At 37.4% G+C, this 16,128-nt stretch overlaps 1 protein-coding gene across 2 annotated transcripts; it reads right to left on the bottom strand.

Annotated features, from left to right (window-relative positions):
* Positions 1–463: 463 nt before the first annotated feature.
* Positions 464–16,118, bottom strand: LOC145502916 (cyclin-dependent kinase 17-like). Of its 2 annotated transcripts, none has more exons than XM_081482316.1 (20): positions 16,013–16,118; positions 15,295–15,486; positions 10,885–10,988; positions 9,188–9,382; positions 8,513–8,569; positions 8,260–8,294; positions 7,630–7,709; positions 7,015–7,109; positions 6,226–6,288; positions 5,846–5,907; positions 5,357–5,418; positions 4,913–4,973; positions 4,554–4,613; positions 4,306–4,396; positions 4,108–4,150; positions 3,962–4,010; positions 3,513–3,555; positions 2,913–3,003; positions 2,471–2,548; positions 464–2,106 (listed from the first exon to the last, which is right to left on the bottom strand). In XM_081482316.1, exons 2-20 carry the CDS (start codon positions 15,398–15,400, stop codon positions 2,072–2,074), a joined length of 1,410 nt encoding a protein of 469 aa, XP_081338442.1. In that variant the 5' UTR covers positions 15,401–15,486; positions 16,013–16,118; the 3' UTR covers positions 464–2,071. The 2 variants fall into 2 exon arrangements, with proteins under 2 accessions (XP_081338442.1, XP_081338441.1); XM_081482315.1 differs by having other exon boundaries at positions 4,087–4,150.
* Positions 16,119–16,128: the final 10 nt, after the last annotated feature.

Genomic DNA, 16,128 nt, shown 5'->3' on the forward strand with positions numbered 1-16,128 from the left:
GTAGAACGTTTTTTCCCGTTCGCCAGATGCATCTCTTACAGAATTAACGGAGCCTGTATGGGAATTCTTGACCTGGTTCGTACGAGAGAAAAAGGTTCAGTAACAGACTCCTTTGTTTACTGTTTTGGTTGCGAAGTGAAAGCGAGCGAAGAAGTTGGATGGATTGGGAGAGGCATGATGGGCGACTGACAGAATTTCTCGCCGTTAAGTAGGCGGCAGTAGAAAATTAAAGGGGGGCGGGGCTTTCAGGAAGCTTTTGCGAAGAAAATGCAACGAATCTTAAAGAAGAAATTTCAAGTATTTAGCACCAACTCACATTTGTCCGTGGACCTAGTAAATATTTTTTGTACCAAGTAAATACTGTGTGTATTTTAATTCAAACAAACAATATCCATATTTACTGACTTGTGTTATTGTATTTATTGACTTGTGATAGTTATTCATTGTGCTTTACATGTCATCATTTGTAAAGTTTGCGAATTACGAGCGATTCCTCTTTTTGCGGAAAATTCTATTCATCTACGGTGCTTTCTAAAAGTGAATAAAATGAATTACAAATTTATTTTAAAACGCGTTCATCTATCTGCTGCTCCTTTATTTCTACTACTTAGGAGCCAGGCAAGAAACCCTACCATTAAGAATTTCCAAACAAAACTTTTTACATCAATTCTACATTGTAATTTTCTACATTTGGTTTTTGAGAATCAGGCACTTTAACCCATTTACTCACGTCATCAACTAATAAATTATCTGTAGCGCTCTGTAAACGTTTGTGTTACTCTAGTTGGGAGAATTAAGCTCTTAGTTACGACTTCTTTAACATGATCAGATCCTTTCTTCTTATGAACAGATCATTTGCATCTAACATGGGAAACTAATGAGAAGTAAGCTATTAATCAATGATGTGATGAAAGGGTCAAGTTGTCGATTTGATAATTCTGAAAGATTGCAACACGAACAGTTACGAATTGCGTCTACCCTAATAAAACTGTAGTTTGCAGCTTCCTTTGCAAAGAATTTCACAAAAGCCTAACGTGGTGACATACTTTCCTGAGAAAAGCACCGCCTTTTTTAGAGCGCCTGACTCGCATCGCAGTCCAACCAAATCGCGTGACATTCACTCTTTACGCTTGTCACGGATTCTTCCTTCACCAGCTTGCGCGACGCGCACAAAAAGAGAGTAGGTGGGCGCACGATTGAAGTCGAATAATTATTCTCTACAACGCGATAAACTCTCGCACTCCCGTTACCCTCCTACTACGCTCATGCGATTTAGTGCCCCAGGAGGGGTAGTCAGGTGTAATAGTGGCAGGGATGTGCGAAGAGCTTTCCATTTCCTCTTTTTTTTAGGTGGGGGTTGGGTGGATTAAAATTTGACTTTAGAGCACTTTTTATGGGTGAGGTTTTCAGTGATCCTTTTTTGGGTGATTTTGAAAAGGACGTTATTAGAAGTTCGACACTTTGGGGGGCCTGGTTTTGGGTCTGACGATTTGGCCTCATTCGCACCTCACGGTCACTATTATACCCGAGTAAGCCCACCCCTTCTGGGTTAAGTGGAAAAGAGTTCTAATTGGACTGTCGAGTACTCACAGCTCGTTTGACCACGCACTGCCGATGATCTTTTCATCTGACATTTACTGATTTTGAAACTCAAGACAAGGTCTGTTTCTTGAGGCAAAAAAGTGAAAGCGACAAACTATCTATTTCATAACTCCCTAAACCTAAAAAGCCAAAACGTTACGCGATTAAAACGTTGCGTGTTCAAACCAGTATCACGTCCCGTCTTTCTGTCTAAAATACTCTCTTTATCCATAAATTAAAAAAGGCCGTTTCTCCGCCGATATCTACGACTAACAAAACAGAATATTTATACTTGATAAGAATTTTTCTTTTTTCATATAAAATTAATTAAAATCCACAACTAGTTGGAAAAAAAAATGCAGATATTTTTTTTCCAAGTCCGTCGCCATGACTACGTAGGATTCAGAGGTAACCAGCCCCGACGATTCACTGAAAGTACCAGACTCCACGCGAATATATACGCCCCTCCGTGGACGATAAGTAATGGGACCTAGAACAGCATACTTTGCCGCCGTCGACCCGGACCTGTGGCAGGAAAACACAATTGTTAGGCCATGCAACTTAATTTGTTTTATTATGGTTGACGGAGTGGAATTCCATTTAGTCTGACAATGAGTAAAGATTACAACTTTGCTAAGGTATAGATCAAACCCTTAGTGTGTGATCATTCAAATGAAAGGTATTGAGCAGTACTTCCATGTGGTACTGTTTATTATACGGTAAAAGGTGGTTCTAACTTTTAAGTCTGTGGATGAAACCCTAGTGTGTGACCATTCAAATGAAAGCTATTGAGCAGTACTTTCATATGGTATTGAGGCCATTTCAACGTTTCAACCTGAACTGTGACAAGTCAATGAAAGCTATCTGCTCCATTCCTGTCAGCTCTTACCTAGACCCGTTCTCCCAACAGGTCTGTATCCAGGATCCTTGGTCAATCGTATCTCTTCTATGTTAAAGATCGACTCGACTGAAAGAAAACCAACATAATACCAATTGTTAGCTCGCATTTTTGTAGCCAGTAATGTTGAGCCCCAAAAAACAAAAGGTTAAACCAACTGGGCAGATGGAGAAACAAGAGTCTACAAAGCCCTTTGTACGTAATAAGTGCCTATCCAGATACCCACCACCCCCCCCCCCCCGAAAAAAAATGCTTAGTTATCTCATCGAGTGGTGTTGGCTGACGTCGTTCATTTTTTACATATCAATAAAAGCGCATTTGGAAATTCACCCCATAAAAACACAGATATGTAAAGAAATGTAGAACGAGCATTCAAAAGCTGCACACAGATTCGCTATCCTGAGACGAATACTAAATTCATCAGCTCACTTACTATTCTTTAATTCTCGAATGTTTTTGCCCAGACAGGAGAAGTAATCGTGCCTCATAGCATCCGAAGCTGATATTCTGTTCTTTACAACAAACTAGAACGAAAAGAAGTTCACACGAGTAAGTATTAAGACGGAAACCCACAGTCCCGCAAAGAACACTCGGCAAATCCTCGAATTAACGCCCGGGCGCTTATTTCAAATTTAGGAGAAGACAAGGGGCGCTTATTCGAGGGAGGCGCTTAATTGAAGAGGGACGCTTATTAAATTTTTCCCATCGTGGCCAATGATTGTATAAAAAAAAAAAAAAAAAAAAACTGGACGCGAGTGATCAAACACATCCAATACTATTCATCTTTTGTTCTCAGTACTCGTTCAGTCATAAAACAGGGTAGGGGGGGGGACGCTTACTCGAGAGGGGGGGGCTTATTTCAAACTTTGGCCGATAGGAGGGGCGCTCATTCGTGGGGAGGCGCTAATTAGAGGATTTACGGTATTATCTCTAGGATTCGCTGTAACCACATTCGGTGAACGCCTGATCAACCAAATCGTGACAGGATCAAGTTGCTATGAAAGAAATAGAATTAATTCCTCCGTCCACTCACCTCAACAAATCTTTCAAGCAAGTCTAGCCCTGAATTATCGAGTCTAAAAAAGATGAAAGAATATCAAGCAATAAGAAGTTCTATCCCTTTAGTTTGTCAAAATATTCTACAGTACATGTAAGTGCTGTAGTTGATCTCCCGGAAGACAAGCCACCGCCGGCACAAAGCGCGGGAAAACGTGTAGCCTGAGAGAAGCGCGAGAAAACATATAGTGTGAAGTGACGATTCAAGGGTGCAGCCGGTGGCAAAAGCTGGAAAAAGCGCGGGAAAAGTCACGTGAACCACATTAGACTTATTTTGATCTTTGCTGTGATTGGTTAGAGGACGCTACACATGTTTTTATTAACCAGTCACAACGCTGGTCAAAGGTGGTACAACGAAAGCAAGCATATCATTGTTTTCAAAAGTTATTACTGGAGGAAAAAAGTTCTGCAATGCATAGACTGTACCTTGGCGAGTGATTTATAAGATGCTCCTTTGGATAATATGGAAACCTTCCTGCAAAGGCAACAAAATACAAAAATAAGCCACATAGGCGAGCTTCTGACAAAAACAGAGCAATGGAAGTATTTACCCGAGAGAAAAATTTCATTACTTGTGATTCCCGGCCACGTATCTTCAGTTGGAGTTCCAAGAGTCTGAAAAAAAAAAAAATGCGGACATCAAACTTGTGTAGTCAATCTATGATGGCTTCTGTTTCTAAGTAACCAATCAAAATATGGTCGGAACACACGCGAGTTGTCACGTTAGCGTGACTCGCAAATCACTTCGGTTTGAATCGAGCTTTCCTCACCTTGAAAATTAAATGAAGTTGATCTTCCACAGTCGAGCCAGGAAAGAACGGTCTGCCTGTCGCCATCTCAAAGAATATACATCCTACACCCCTACACAGAGAGAAATGATGTAATTTCGTGCAGGAAGAAGCTTTGTGATTTAAGGTTAAGATCAAAATTAAAACATTGCTTAAAATCAGCTACATATAATAAATTGCTCTTATCAAGAAGTCACAGTTTGGGAGTTTATTTTTCCAAGGATTCTTACCACATGTCGATTTGAGTGGAATACTCCGTTGATCCCAGTAACACATCTGGTGGTCTATACCTGCAAATCAAAATCATACAATTTGAATGAATGCAATGAAAAGCACCATGTATGAGCCACTATTAATAATAGCATCAGGACTGTTTACCCAAAAATTAACGCACAATGACAGACGCCTTAGCTAGTTGTTTACAACTACATGGTAAAAGGATCTATAAGTCACTCAGACATGCACACTTCTAGATCCATGTCGTAATTTGTGTGCAGTTCAAGATGTGCCAAGCTCTGTGTTACTGTGGCTAAAATGTAGTACAGTAATCTGTTGTACAACTGGAAACGTATAAATTTCAAGGACATACCATAACGTCACAACTTCATTAGAATATGTTTTAGTGGGCACAGACTTCGCTCTTGCAAGTCCTGAAAAACAGAAAGGAGAAGCACATAATGTTGAGGAATGAAGCACCTTTAATGAATTCTGATAACATGATAAGTACTGGGAACTCAACTCTGTCCACAGCAGGGTTGTCTACCCGATTAAGTCTTAGTTGCATTTAAATGATTAGGAGTGTTGCTCTGGAGAAAGGTACAGTGAGAAGAAAGTGCCTTGTCCAGTCCGAACAAAACACAATCTAGCTCTCTGCACACAATGCAGGCCTATGATGATAGATAATAATATTATTAACCCAGTCTGGAGTCCAATACAACCAACCGGTGATCCGCATTGTCTCCCTGAGTGTGGTTGAAGCTAATAAACTTTCTTTGTTAATTTAATGACTAGTGCTTGTGATAATCACACTCACCAAAGTCTGCCAGTTTTAACTCTCCTTTATCATTTATTAAAAGATTCTGTGGTTTGAGATCTCTACAAAAAAGAAAAACAGTTATTTGGATTAGTATCACTGAATAGGTATGTCAATTCAAGTGTCTGTTTGTCTGTTGGTCTGTCTGTCTGTCTATCTCTTGGTCTGTCTGTCTGTCTGTCTGTCTGTTGGTCCGTCTGTTGGTCTGTCTGTCTGTCTGTACAGGTGGTGATTTGGAAATGTGTTACTTCAGGGAAAAATTATTTCATTTCCCTACACTCTGTACTATAGTATATTTTGAAGTTGTTGAGTGGGTCAGCCTTCTTTATAACATTCATTGACTTTCTAGACAGTGTTTTGACATCAACGTCTTTCCTTAGAAACCTTTCGTCTGGAGTGAATAGGAATTTTGACACAGAGTTTAACAATATAGTAATTTCCATTTAACACCTGAGAAGCAACAGCTAAAGCGAAATGTTACATTATTACCTATGGAGAACTTTTCTGCTGTGACAGTAATTAAGTCCTCTTAACAACTGGAACAAGAATATCTGCAAAAAAAATGGCAATGGTTAATTGATAATAAAGAAATAACTATCATTATAACTATTATTTATAATATTTAATTATAGTTATAATAATTATTATTGTTATCCATTATCATTTATGTTTAATTACACTGATAGTTGTTTAAACTCACTACAGTGTTTTCATGCTTGTGATGAACAAATGTAAACAATCTACTATAAACTAATAAGAAAATAAGAAAATAATGAACTACTGGTCATTCTTGCGAATACTCGATTAAGTTTAACCAGTGGTTGTTAGTGATGGAGGTTGTATGTACATAGGAAAGAGCTTTCACTTACTCTGACATTGGTCATACTCATTATGCCTCCACAATCATCCATGTATTGTTTGAGATCTTTTTCCTGATAACAGAACAAAGCAAAAAAATGTATACCACACAATCAAAAGAACGTTTAATTTCTAATCGTCGTCGTCATCATCATCATCATCATCATCATCATCATCATCTCTCATCGCACCAGTGCACATATAATGTTGTAATGTTCTCAAACCAACAATCTGTTCCACATTGCCACTTGGTTACATTCCAACTCTCCCACCCTGCCCTGGTTCTTTCTTTCTCAACAGTCCTTCTCCAAGTGATATTTGGTTTCCCCCTTGCCCATCACACGTCAGGTGTCCACGCCAATGCTGTGAAACAGTCAGTTAACACCCTAGAGCTTTCCTGAGCATGTGCCCTAACAAGTTCCAACTTCTCCATTGTACTTGCAGCTTACATCATTAAGGGACTTAAGATTTTAGTATGAGTACCAGATTGAGTACGACTTTCCAATTGTAGTTTGCAGGCTCCACATTATCATGTCAAACCATAAGCTACACTCTCTAGATACCAAAAACCAAGAGCAAGGGCTCTACTAGTTTGAAATTTGAAAATCATTTTCATACTCAGTTACATAGTCGTGGTCCAATATATAGGTCCCTGATTATCCATTTCAATCACATTTTTACAAATGTAATTGCAGCACAACATCTTTTTAGTACAATGTAACATGAACACAAGCATGCATCCTGCATGCAAATTACTAAATGTTCACTTGCTAATTTACAGTCTACCAGCTAGCACTTACCAGATATTCAAAAACTAGCGTCAGAGACTTGGGTGTGTGAACAATATCATGGAGAGTGACAATATTTGCATGCTTCAAATCTTTCAAAAGAGAAACTGAAAGAAGGAAATGTTGGTTAACCCAGGAAATTTGGATTTAACGCTGCCAACACAGTTTATGTAATGAGGTTCTAACTTTTAAGTCTGTGCATGAAACCCCAGTGTGTGACCATTCAAATGAAAGCTATTGAGCAGTACTTTCATGTGGTACTGTTTATTATGCTGTACAAGGTGGTTTTAACTTTTAAGTCTGTGGATGAAACCCTAGTGTGTGACTATTCAAATGAAAGCTATCGAGCAGTACTTTCAGGTGTTACTGTGTATTATGCAGTACAAGGTGGTTCTAACTCATTGAAGTCTGTGCATGAAACCCTAGCATGTGACCATTCAAATGAAGGCTACTGAGCAGTACTTTCATGCAGTAACTGTTACTGTGGATGAAACTCTTGTGTATGACCATTTTAAATAAAAGCTAAATGTACTGAGCCATACACTCATGTGGTAAAAAAGTAGGTATTACTAAGTAAACATTGTTGTAATTGCATGCAAAGGTCATATCAAAATTGACATCTCCCACCTTCTCTTATAGCTGTACAAGGAGCACCTTCCTCGTGTTCCAGCCTTATTTCTTTTAATGCGACTAAATTGTCTGTAAGCCTGGAAAGGAAAATGGCCATTTTTTGTTAACTCTAAAACTCTGTACATGTATTAACCAGCATGAATAAAAATCAGAGCATCATGGGAAAGAAAAATCCCCTCCCCTCATCTATAATATACATGTAAAGCACTCTTGAAGACATAAGAGTGCGACATTTTGCGAGCCAACATGCAAGGGTTAGTTAGCCTAAATATTGCAGTCTGGATAGCACCTGGTTAGCCTCAATAGTTCCCCAACCCCCCAGATATTTTGCTGGCTTGTGGTTAGCCTTAGAGACAGTAGGGATCACTGGCTTACATGGCTTGTGTGGCTCACTTGCTAGTTTGCCTATTTACCACTCCTATTAGCCCAACTAGCACTCTGGCCCTTGGGCTACATGTAAGTTAGCTTGATTAGCTTGTGGATTAGCCCTTTTATCGCGGTTACAATCCCGGTTTGCAAGGGTCGCACACTTGACTCGCTGGCTCGCTGGCTCATAAATTGTCTACACTCATATCAGTGCACAGTTACTTTAATTTATTTTAGAAAAACATTTTGTCTTAAACTTACTTGCTTTTCCCTTTGAATACAGTTGCATATGTACCCTAGGAAACAAGGTAAAACAACTCATTGATATTCCACAATACTTTACTTACATGTACAGTACTATTATAAGCACATGTATGCTCATTAGTTAAAGTAAAGTAATTCAACATGAATTAATATTTACAATGATTCATATGGTCTTAGTCAGTGGATAACAGAACATTTGAAAATCCATTCACTAAAATTGCAAAACTAGTTATTAACTGTTATTACTTACCTCTCCCAATTTGTCCAACTTGACGTATGTTTCCATTTTTCCATAACCAAGTTCAGACTGTGGAAACATATAATGCATTCTATTTAGCCACATGTTGGTAGCAAATAAGCCTAACCATTCCATGAATTACAGAATTACATCGCCAATCTTAAGATGTAGATGAGAGTTATTCAATAAATACCTTTTCTTTGAGATACAGCTGTACAACATTGGTCTTGAAAGAGTAAATAACAGGACAATAATCCATGGAATCAACTGAATGAGGATCATGTCAAACCAGAAATGTACTAAATACATGTACATGTAAAGGTGATGTTGCATTAGCCAATTTTTAAAGCCGATTTTTAGTCCATGTTACTTGAGACGACTTTTATTGCAACTTTGTCGTGGCAAAGATCAGCAACAGTATGTTCCACAGGACGATTTCTATACATGTACACAACTTGCAAATTTGGGCAACAATGTTGCAGGTTTTTGAATTGCTCTAAAAACCCTGCAACATGTTGTCATAACAAAAAGTTGTGTTAAAAGTTGGTTGCCCCGTGCGCAGTGTTAAATGATCTAGATTTTTAATGCAACAGTGTTGCATTTTTTGTGTGTAACATCACCTTTAAACAAAGTAGAAACAGCTTCAGTCAAACACAAGGTGTTGTTATTGTCACATTGAAGACTTACAAGAGACATTCTCCTACTTCGGCGACTGAGGTGCTGCTCACTACCATACGGAGGACTCTTTGATGAGCCAAACTCCGTTGAACTTCTTGTTCTGTGGGCTGGACTCTTTCTCATGGAGATGTCATTCAGTGATGTCCCATAGTGAAGAACGGGTAATGAAAGGCGTTTGCTGGAGTTTGTTGGTGCGGAGACAGTCTAAAATGGAAAAAAAAGAAAAAAAGAAAGTAAAACAAGACAAATTCTTTCAATGCTTAAATCTAGCCTTGATCTGTACAGGTCTACAAATTAAGTCATCAATAAACACGCTGAAGAAATTCTGGTATAAAATGTTTGCAGCAGGTGTATAATAAGTTGCATAAAAATAGACTGAGACAGTTACCAAGTTAATTAAACATAACTTTATATCAGTTGCTCAGTTACAGATGTTAAGAGTGTTTTTGTGAATTACCGTTAACTTCTTAAAATTTATCTTATCATCCATCTACTGGCATGCAAATCCCATACGAAGGAAAAGGCAGTAACTGGAAATTCACTATCTTTTTTTAATGAGCAAGCCACATATCAAAACACAAACTAAGTTAATACACGTACAGCCTCCAAAGAAATTGCTGAATTACTCTTATTTTGAATATTTTCTTCACCGTAAACCTGATTTAAGTTTTTAGCTGGTGTACCAAAATACATAAAATTATTATAAATAAAAGTTTATTACTAACAAAATTAATTAGAACAGAACAAGAAATTCTGTAAATTTAAGGTACCTTCAAGTTCTTAGTATCTTGAAATTTAGAACACTAATTATGGATATACTTGGTTGGCTTTCCAGACAATCTACACTACTGTCATGATTAAAATTTTGCACTCTTTCGAGTTTCCTGTGATAAATCATGACTATTTTATTATGATAATCATTGTTTTCCAATCCACCTGCAGATTCCACCTGTCTCCTACCTGGGGCAGATCAGTCTCATTTTGGAAGTAAAAATTTATACAATGCGCATTGAACAAAATAATACATTTACTATCTTTTCATAACATAATACGTTGTTCCAGAAAATATCCATCCCGCAACCTTGATGGACTGTTGTTTGGTTTGAACCCCCCCTCCCCCCTACCCCACCCCAAATCCCTTACGCTCCATGCAATTTACATGTATGCTCTTTCCTTTAAAAACACCTGGCTTTTAGCGATCCCCACCCTACCCTCTTGGATTTTCCAATGACCTTCTAGGGGTTAGATAGGGATAGTTTGTAGAATTGCAAAATAAAATTTCATTTCTCAAGGAAAAATTATGCTGTCAGTTGGGACAAATAATTTGAAACCAGGCAGGCAAATGGAGACAATTTTTCATCCAGCAACAAGAAGCTCAGAGACCAGTTAACCAGGCAGCTAATTTACTTCTCTCATAAGAAATAAAGCCTTAGGAGAATATTAAACACAATTCATATCAATTACTGGGGTTTACAGGATCCACAGGGTTCTATCTTTAGCAAAGATTGAGTTCATTTCCCAACTGGTCAGTGATTTTTACAAGTTACATGTAAATGTATGAACACAAGGAGAGAAATTATTTAGTACACTAAAAAAAGAAAAAACATAATTCTATATTATCCTAAAATGGCAGATATCTACATGACTTTGTTTGTAGCATAATGTAATTAATATTTATAATTTTAGAGGAGAAAATGAGTACTTACTGATTTTGACCTTGGTTTTCTCATAGGAACTTGGAGAAATTCGTCTGCCGTTTCTACTCCTGCTTCAAACTCATCTTTAATTGGCCCATTCTGGTGATCAAACCCTAAACAAATGAAAATTATCTTTAGTCATTATTGCTTACATCTCACTGATAGAACACAAGGCGTGGAAGAACATTGCCAAATATCTAAAGTTCTGTTACACGTAAAGACTGTAACAGTAACAGTAACAGTACAATATAACTTTATTAATTACAAAATTTCCTTTACAAGCCTTAGTAGTTCGCAGCTAGAAAAGCTATTCTGGGCAAGCTGCTATTACTTCAGGACTGAACAAAGCATTTCTGCTAGATGAAGCCATTTTTCTAGATGGTGCAGTCCAGAGTTAGTGAGAGTACCAGTAATAGCAATCAGACTACAGTGTAAGTGAAGTAAAATCCAGGGACTAATTGCGTGTCAAGTTATTTCAAAATTGGACATGTGTCCAATGTGGGGCTGCTATTTGTGACAGGCTATCACTAGTCTGGTATCTGTATCTGTAGGTACTGTAGATTGATACGAACTAAATGAATATCCTTTCATGCAGGTACATTTACAGGGTTCTAATTTATAAAATGATAGTCAGAGCAGTTCTCAGTCAAGTGTAGTAAAAACCAAAACCAACGAAAACTGTATTCACTTTGGCCAATCACAAAGGTCACAGAGAATCCAGTAAACCAACCACTGGTCTCCAATATGTGTAGCATGATAATGAAGTGTGGGATAACTTGTGCAAGTGAGTCACGATTAGTTTTGGTTTAACTTCTCATTGGAAGAGAATGGCATGATTTTTTCTAACCAATCACTATGTGTAAAATTATGTGAAACACTCAGCTGAAAGCAGCTCTAATGAAGATGCACAAACCAATCAGTCATGAGACAATCATTTTTGACCAGAGAGAGAGAGTGAAAAGACAGGGGATAAATTCTGTATTCACCTAACACTGTGACTAGTCTGTGGTATATAATGCACATAATTATATCCAGTTATGCTGACCAAGATTTTATTATATTGTTATTGCCCCCGCAGGTTTTTGGCCCAGACGCCAAAACCCGAGGGGACACCCTAGGATTCCCCGCGTGTATACATACAAGGAATTTCAAAAAAGTAAGAAATGTGTTGGTAGTATACGAAGCGTTCTCAAGTTGATGAAACTAGGCACACACGGTCGTCATGGGTAATGTTGGGCAAGGAACGCGGACTCACAAAACGATTGGAAATTGAGCCTAGGTGGTGTCGGTACATGAAATTCTTGATTTCAAGGTTCTTGCAACCACAAGTTTGTGTTTTGCCATCTTCTAGCAGCATTTCAAGGCTCTTGTAACCACGATTTCACGTTTTGCCATCTTCGAGCAGCATTTTAAGGTCAAAAATACACTCCAATTACAATATGGCCTGCATGACGATTTTAGTGCGATCAAATAAATTCGCTTCGAAATGGCCTTGATTCTCATCTAGGACAAATTGAAAATGATTTCAAAGATTCTGACGATGGATTTTGGGAGAAAAACAACTCAGAAGGTATCGTAAGAAATTCTGAAGTATACTAGAAATTCCAGGCCAGTGTGGTTCATATTGCAACCAAATAGCTGAATACTCTTCCGATCGCCAGTTTTACCTTTGGCATCTCGTTTATTCAGATCGCTTATTTGTATTGAGTAATCCTACGTGGCGTAGAACTCATGTGTGGGCTGGGTGACTTTGCAGGGATCCAAATATATATGCGAATGTTTTGCAGCATTTTCGTTGAGGTCAAAAAGCTTGACTCTAATTTGCATATATGGTGACTGTAATGCGATACTTCTGTTTACGCCTCGGAAAACAAACTCAACGTCCATTCTGCTTTCGAGATACATTTGCTCGTATCTCAAGACAAATGGTTTGTTTCAGCATCAAATTGGAACAGCGGAGTAGTTTGACTTAATTTTTTGTTTCGCTATAATTTTTAACCTTTTTTCCCCTATAAAGTCCTATTGAGGGAAATTTTTGTAAAAGAAATATTAGTTTCCATGAAGGCAACCTATTTTTTCCAGAGTACTTTTAAGTACTTCTAAAAGTACTTTTTGAGTCCTTTCTAACGAGATATGGTAAAATGCTCTGCTGTAAATACTCTCACGAGAGTATTATGTAAAGAATATCATGTGATAGAATGAGTTAAACAGAATGTGTTGGTTTACCGTTTAGTTAACTTAGTTGATTGTTTGGATCATATTCATGGTAAGATGCCTAAGTTACTCGAACAGTATGAGTGGTATAGTTTAAATTTTTAATTCATACACAAATGTTCAATATTATTGTTTTCGATCAAAAGAAATAAAAGAAAGCGAGGGCAGATTTAGTGATAACTATTACTAGTCAATATTTGAGGAGTTTTTACATAGGGTCGACCTCTTAAGTCTTGTTTTTTTCAAGATTTGTTTTCTTTTGTAAAGTACTTTTTTCCTTTGGCATCATTAGATAAACCTCTTAAGTAAAGAAGCAAATTAATAGATCTTGCTTATTGGTTACAATGGACTGTACATCTGATATAAATGACAGAAGCACACAATGCTTCATTTACCTTTAAACATTAGTGCAATATTAATGATGTTACCTAATGTACTAGCACGATTAGTCTTTCAAACATCTTTACGTTATATTTTAAAGTACTGCAATTGTTACTGACAATAATTTTGATCTTCTTTACATCAAGGCAATAATGTTATCATTAATTTCCACTCTTACAACTGTATTAGTGGCTTCACATGAGAACCATCCCTTGAAGACAATAGTGTCATGAGAGGTGATTCTCGTCTAAAGAGACCAGACAATTGTTTCACGATTCATTATTGCAAAGTCAAAGCCATTTTACATTCACATTGTGCTAAATACGTACAGTTGCATGCAGATGTGTCAAAGCAAGTTAATGCTAAAAGTATATATACAATTTGTTTGTTAATTCTACAGTGAGGAAAAAAAAGTTGCTAAAAAGTTCTAAGGAAAGCAAACAACAGTCCATACCAGAAACACTGACACTTAAAGAAAATTATTCTTGACAAATTCTTTAAAGAGATAAAAGGTTAAATTTTACTTAAAAGAAAGAACAAAGTATATTGTTTATTTAAATGTATGTATTTATTTTTTGGGAATGCACTGTCAATATTAATACTTGTAAATGTCAAGTATCTCATTTGAAAAAGAAAACAGATTTGAAGAAAAACACCAAATTTGAAAATCTTTTATCTTATCTTCCAAAGTCACTGGAGAAATAAAATTTAAGTCAAACTTATATTTCTCATTTCACAAATATGCATTATTAATATCTTCGACGTCAAAGTTAATGATGATGTTTTTTTGCAAAAGAAACAGTATATTTTATGGGCCTGCAATTTATTCCATGTCATTGTTAATTGTTGCTAAAAGCAAATGGAAGTACATGTAATACTAGCATTGACAACCGAAATCTTCTAAATTTATCCAACGAAAATATTTGGGGGACAAAGAAGTCGACTGCAAATTATTCGCTTCACAACAAGTACATTGACCAGTGTTTTTTTAAACGCATTCTGTGTTCAAGCGAACGACACCTTTAACCTTTGTGTACAAGGAACAGAATCCAACATCATAGATCTCCGATCCGATGTGATCTGTTTATTATTTTTGCGACTCGCTAAATGTACCGCAAATATTGACAGAAAATTATGCTAATACCACAAAAAAAATCGGAATTCTTCCTCAGAGAGGAATACATCATAGACACCCTTTGTCAGAAGGTGTTTGTAGCTCCTGTTACGAGAGCAAGAAAGTGTTTTATACGAAAGGCAGAATAAAATCTACAATAAATGCACACATATTGTGAAAAACACTCGCTTGAAGGAAAATCAAATCACTTTTATGTTTACTCAACCGTCTATCCTGTAAACATGAAGTAATTTCAATTCTCTTGCGTGTTATTAAACAACAACGCTTCAATCAGACATAAGAAATTATATAGTTTGAAGTTTCCTACACTTGTTGAACACAGTATCATACGTACACGCCAATATCAAACTAGTTGACCAAGTCTACAAATGCACTTTATCTTTGTGTCGTTTAAACCCGCACAAGTCTTACATAACACGGGTTTTAGGTGAAGCTTAAGTTATATTGATCGAAATCGAGCGTCAAACAGATCTCTTACAACCGACGCTTTTGGACCTTCAGTGTCACTTGCTACAAATATTTGCAAATAAAAAATTATCTGCGGCTAACAAAGCTACAATTTTAATGAGTAGAAGTGAATGTTATTTGAACCACTAGCCAGTATGATACACTTCTAAAAACATCGATTAATCTGTAGCTTACACATGATTTGCAAGTAAGCGATAATATAATATGACAAACCAACTCACCATTGTCTTTGCCGTTCACATCGAGGGACATTTGCTCGGCGAGCTCCGAAAGCGTGTCATCAACTCCCTTGCCTTTCAATGAGAGAGCTCGTTTAATTTTCTTCATCCCCGATTTTTTAGATCCTGGGTAACAGCACAAAGCTTCAAGCCATAGAGCAGCCCCAACTTCACTTCACTCGACAACTTGGTCGCCTACAAATTACGAAGCAAAATTTGAACTTGAACCTCAACCTAATCTAATGATTCGAATGTCCACAGCGACTCGGAAATTCCTACTTCTCTGATAGCTAATCCGTTGAATCTCAGTAATCTTGGACACAAAAGCAATTTTCAACGGTACTGCAGCTTTCTAGAGGGAACTTGTCCACAATTTAATTGCACGGTTAATAATTTTATGGCACTAAAGAAGAAATGTAACAGAATCTTGGAAGTCGCTTCTGCAGTGTTTTTCTTCTGATGGATAAGTCGCCATGGCGAGTTAGGAAAGTGACGTTAATTGCCCTTTCTCCACACACATCTGGGTGTGTGCAAATGTTATTTCCTGTCCACGGACTTGGAGAAAACAGATTAGCTATCGAGGAAAAATTTTGACAATAACGTTGGGGCGAAATTCTAGAAGCACCGCCCCGGACTCGCCAATCAAACAAAAATCGAAAGGTCGATCGTAAGCATTAAAGTAAGGCACACTAAAGCTATTAGCCAAGATAAAGAATCGTACCTTTGGACGATGCAGAAAAGAGCTGATTCCTTTGTTTATCGCTCATGTTTGGGAAACGCTTCGCCGATCGACCCGCTCAGTTATCGCCATTTTGAATTACCCACAATGCAATCCGA

This window comes from Orbicella franksi, chromosome 11 (genome assembly GCF_964199315.1).
Source record: "Orbicella franksi chromosome 11, jaOrbFran1.1, whole genome shotgun sequence".
NCBI lineage: Eukaryota > Metazoa > Cnidaria > Anthozoa > Scleractinia > Merulinidae > Orbicella > Orbicella franksi.